Source organism: Marmota monax, unplaced genomic scaffold (assembly GCF_021218885.2).
Source record: "Marmota monax isolate L192 unplaced genomic scaffold, Marmota_monax_Labrador192_F-V1.1 WCK01_AAM20220418_F8-fsc00053, whole genome shotgun sequence".
Taxonomy (NCBI): domain Eukaryota; kingdom Metazoa; phylum Chordata; class Mammalia; order Rodentia; family Sciuridae; genus Marmota; species Marmota monax.
Window position 1 is genome coordinate 9,308,575 of NW_026693153.1, and position 5,582 is coordinate 9,314,156.

General features: G+C 31.5%; 1 protein-coding gene across 1 annotated transcript; it reads right to left on the reverse strand.

Annotated features, from left to right (window-relative positions):
* Positions 1-4,241: 4,241 nt before the first annotated feature.
* Positions 4,242-5,165, reverse strand: LOC124100056 (olfactory receptor 5H8-like; the record flags this gene model as incomplete). The annotated part of the gene is made up of 1 exon (XM_046455366.1): positions 4,242-5,165. A coding segment is annotated over exon 1 (924 nt), but the record flags the coding sequence as incomplete, so codon positions are not given.
* Positions 5,166-5,582: the final 417 nt, after the last annotated feature.

Sequence of the window (5,582 nt, forward strand, 5' to 3'; positions counted from 1 at the left end):
GAGAGAGAGAAGCAATTCTCTTCTCTTTACTCAAAGAAGCACATGAGTTAAGAAAAGTATTTATACACACACACACACACACATTCCTGCCTGTAATATTTTAATTCTTTTGTCATACTTTTCCTGATTATATTTCAAATTTTATTTAAATCTCTATGTAATGTTTAAGTTGCATTGCTTCAAGAAGTGAAAGTCATAATTTCCCATAAAAAGTGGAAAGAGAGATCTTTTGTTAGTGATGATATTTCCTAGGGGACATTTCCTTTCACTTGCTCAAACACAACCTGCTATCACTATGGAGTAAATGTGATATGAGTCCAAACTATATAGCACTATTACTGTATCAAATATTATTTCTAAGTCATTTTGAGAGGAAGTACACTATTTTAGTGCACAATGATTTATAATTGAAGAACACAGAAACTATAAAATGCTTTCACTTGTGTCTGCTTTAATTATTTCAGTATGATATAAATACTTTATTAAAATTCTATGTCTAATATGAGATATGCAGAAGGTGTAAGGATTTAATTAGATACCAAGAACTCAATTCATTAACATCTAGAAATGATTATAATTGTGCAAATCTTTCAATAGTACCAAAACATAATTCTATAATTTTATGATTGCTTTAATAAATAAGACTAGATATTAATAAGATCTAAACACTTATTCTCAACATTTTTATCAGTACATCTGTGACTTGCTTGTTTCTCAGGCTGTTGATAATGGGATTTAATATGGAAATTATGATAGTGTAAAATAGAAAGAAGATACTCTCCTGATAATTTGCTTGTAATGATGCAGGATGCACATACATGAAGAGAAGGGGGCCACAGTATAAAGATACAGAAAAGAGATGGGCTGGAGAAGGCTTTTCATTCTTCTTTTTAAAAATTGTAGTGAGATCAAACTTTTAAGAAACTAGTCACAGTGCTAGCACACTCTATGGAACCAGATAAAATAAAAATTAGTAGGTAATAAATACTAGTGTCAGCACATAAAATCTTTAGTTATGATACAATTTCATAGTAAAAGTTATGTATTTTGAGGGAATTACAAAAGATTAATCTGAATAAAATCATTTTGGAAATAAGTCAGAAAGAATATCACCTACTAATGATAAAATTACACAGTCTATTGGTCATAATCACAGGATACTCTAAAGGGTGGCCTATAGCAACATTGCAATCATAAATCATTGCTGTCAAGAGGAAATGTTATACTGACTGCAATGGAAAAATAATTTATCAGGTGTTCTGAAAGACAGATCATCTTTCTCTTGTCTAGTAAGTTGACCATCATCATTGGGATCACGTTTGATAATAACCAACCATCCACAAAGGCTAAATTCTCAAGAAAAAAGTACATGTGGATGTGTAGGTGATGATCCTATCAGAGGAGGGAAATCAGATGTATGTTCCTCTGATTACCAAGAACACAAGGAACAGGGGAGTTTCCTCTGTGATTGCTGTGGAAGTCCTATGAGAACAACATGTCAGCCAAATTGCATTTGCTCTTTCCAGGTCCTCACTGGAAATTTCCTAGAATGAAGTGAAGTGAATGTAGAAGAGACATACCTCAAATACTTATGAAGTGAAAATATTAGAGTTAAAACAGAACCATACACTTAAATTGTTCCCTTCATAGTTTTTATTATAGTATGATTTACAGAAACTGTTTGGAGAGAGTTGAAGAATTAATATTCATTCAGAAAAAAAAATACTACTTAGGGCATTTAGATTTAATATCTGAATGGTGGTATGTAAATACCTATATAATGACAGTTTGCTGTTTTGTTGTTATTTTAACTTAACCTCTACTGGCAAGAAAGGACAAAAAGAAGGCCATTTTTTTTTTTTGGAAGCTTCATTAATCAATAAACTGGCTTAGAGTTTTGCTAGTGAAAAAGAAATGTGTAGAAAAAAAAGTATAGAAAAGCTCTATAAATACTCTGCACAAACATGGAGAAAAGAAAATGATGTGCACAGGTAGCTCTTAGCCTAAACATAATTTAGTTGAAATTAACAGTTCTCTTAAAAAATGTGTAAATAATTCTTCACTCATTTTGTTGACTATTTTTGATTAATAAAATTCTTCATTACAAATTCCGGCATGGATCATCTTTTAACTGTACTAATTTCAATATGTAAATTGAGATATATCCTTGAGGCTTATACAATTTGCACATACAAGATGACTAATGATGTTCAGCATGTCTTTGTGTCCTTATTTGACATGCATATATATCTTTGGTGAGTTGTCTCTTCAAGTTTTGGCTATTTTTAATTGGGGTTTTAAACTTATTTTATATATTCTGAGAACTTGTCATGGATCCTACACATAAACAAATATTTTATCAGAGAAATAATTTGAAAATATTTGGGACACATATTGCTTTTACCTTCCAGAAGATATCACACTAGACCATTATAGGAATGTATATGTGCTTATTGATCCAGTGAATAAGAAATATCAACTATTCTTCTAGGTAAATAGAAAACACTTCATGGACAATATTCCTAGCTGTATTATAAATATCCTGTATTATATTATATCCTTCTTAGGTCATTTTGAGAGCAACAATACCATTTTCGTGGGAGTGGTAACATTTGATATAAACTTTAGGAAATAATAACACTTCAATTGCAAATGAATTAAGGGATGTTGCAGTATCAATGAATTCTCTATGCAGTCAAAACATATGCCTGAGCAAAAATATGGCCCTGAGAGTAAGGTGTGGCCAGAAGGTTTTCATTAACACATTTTAGTGATAACACAGGTACCATTAGAACTTCAGAGGGGGAAGATCCAGAAGCATATTAAGGTATTTTTGGAAAAGATCTCCTAAAATTCAGGGTGAGCAAACACTAGTGAAAGAATATTATACCATCTGTACGTATACGTGGACATTTGCACACAATCATGTATGTTTATATTAACATATTTAGATCCAAAATATATGCCACATATGTATAAAATCTTGGAGGGTGACAATTTATGAAAAGTTATTTAAGAAGAATGTGATTTTTATTAGACGTCTGAAAAGAAAGCATCGTCTGGCAACAATGTTTGGGAAATATAACCATATAATCAGGGTGGAGGATATAAGTAAGTAGAATTTTGAATAACACATAGGTGAATAACTTTTAGAGTGAGATCCTGATTGCTATTGGTGAGAATATAAATGAAATTTCAGTATTGCAAGGGAAGGCAGAGTAGGCATAAAGTTAGTGCACTCATTATATTTGAGAATGTGAAGTCTGAGTAAAGTTAGCATGTAACAATTTTTCAGGCACAAAGTATCTAAGTGTGGTCATTTTCCCATTTTTCCTAAACAATCACTGAAAACTGTGATGTCCTCTCTTAACATTATTTTAACTTTGATAATATTCATTTAAAGCCATGGTCATATTAATTTAAACAAATATGATTTTTACATTCTAATAACTTTTGTGATAGTGCTGATTTCCTCTTCCTATTTCATTTTTTCCTGAATTTTCTTCCTATTCTGTCACTCACCTTCTTCACATACACACCAAATCTTCAATCTCAACTATTAGTTTTTTGAATTATTGAAAATTTTTACTTTGCATGTTATTCATGCAAATAATGCTGCAAAAGGCCTTTGAAGACATTATAGACAACAAGAGGCAAGTCACTTCTTCTCACTCATAGAAACAGACTGAGCTAAGAACATTCTCTTGGAGTTTCACTCTGCCTTCATTGTCAAAATTTTTAATAATTACATTTGAATTTTGTTTTTCTCCTATAAAATATGTTAAAATATTTGTTTTGCAATTTTTATCTGCTCATCTCTTTAGTAACACGAACTCTCAACACAATAGAGTAAACCTGATACGAATTTCTAGTCTGAACACACTGTCAGGTGTATTACATAACCCCTCAGGTAATTTTGAAATGAATTGTACTACTTTTTAGCAGTTAGTACATCAATCAAGTCACAGTAAGAAGAACAGTAATCCAGTAAAATGTCTTCATTCATTCTTTGAATGTTTTCAAATTGAAAAGATACTAATATTTCAAGAATTTTATTAGGTATAGCACTTGAAGTCATAGAAATTGATAAAAGATTTGATTTAATAGAGTAAAATAAAAGACAGGAGAATTATAATTGAAAAAGTCTGGAGCAATTCCAAAATAAAGAAATATGTAATTGGAAATATTCTATGACAGTTTTATACTAAATGGAGAAAAGATAATGAGATCTAAAAATTTCTTTTTAATATTTTTGTTAGTGAATCTATGACTTGCTTATTTCTGAGGCTGTAGATAATTGGATTTAACACAGGAATTATGACTGTGTAAAACAAAGAGTCCATCATGTCTTGCTCATCTGCTTGTGGAGATGCAGGGCGCACATACATGAAGAGAAGAGTACCATAATATAAAGACACAGATAAGAGATGAGCTCCACAGGTAGAAAAGGCTTTCTTTATGCTTTTGATAGACTTCTTTTTTAAGATTGTAAGGAGAACAAATGTATAAGAGACAAGAACAACCATAATGGTGAATACTTGAATTGAACCAGAGAAAATAAAAAGCATTAGAATATTAATGGAGGGATCAGTACATGAAATCTTAAACAATGGTATAATGTCACAATAAAAGTGATATATTATATTGGAATTACAGAAGGTTAATCTGAATAAAAAACTTTCATGAAGTAAGGCATGAAGAAAACCACCTACAAATGACAAAGTTAATAGCCTAATGCAGAGTCTATGGGTTATTATCACTGGATAAAGTAATGGTTTGCATATGGCTACATAGCGATCATAAGCCATTGCTGCCAAGAGAAAACATTCTGTGGTTGCACTGATTCCAAAGGAAAAAAATTGAATCATACATTCAGAAAGAGAGATCTTGCTTTTGACTAACAAACTGGCCAGCATTTTGGGTGTAACTGTGGATGACAACCAAGCATCAACAAAAGCTAAACTCCCAAGGAAAAAGTACATGGGGATGTGAAGGTGATGGTCCTTCCATATGAGAACGATCAGACCAAGGTTGCCCACCATGGTGGTGAGGTATATCACCAGGAATACCAGGAAAAGGAGGATTTTCCAGTCTTGGTGATGAGGGAGTCCTGTGAGAACAAACTCTGTCAGCAATGTGGCATTTTTCTTTTCCATGTCTTCCATGAATATGCTCTGAAATGAAGTGCAATAAATACAAAAAGACCATACTTTAAGTACTTTAAAGTGAAGACTATTTGGAAAGGAGTTAAAATAAAACCATTGACTTATTAGAATACTCTTATATATGTTTATTTTTGTGTAATTAATGGAAAGAATTTGGGGAGAATGGAAGGAATGGGAAAATGCAGCTATCTCATTTCACTGAATATTCAGAAATAAACAAATTTGAGAAAAAAGGGAAAGCCTGTGTATTAAAACTATTCAGCCACTATTGAGTTTTCTAGAAAAGTCCAGAACCTGATACATGGATGTAAGAATAATAAAAAAAAAAACTTTGTAAATATAGGACTATAAAATGACTTGAAAATGGTGTGAAATCCTTTATCTTTTTTTATCTGGCAATGAAAAATTTAAGACACA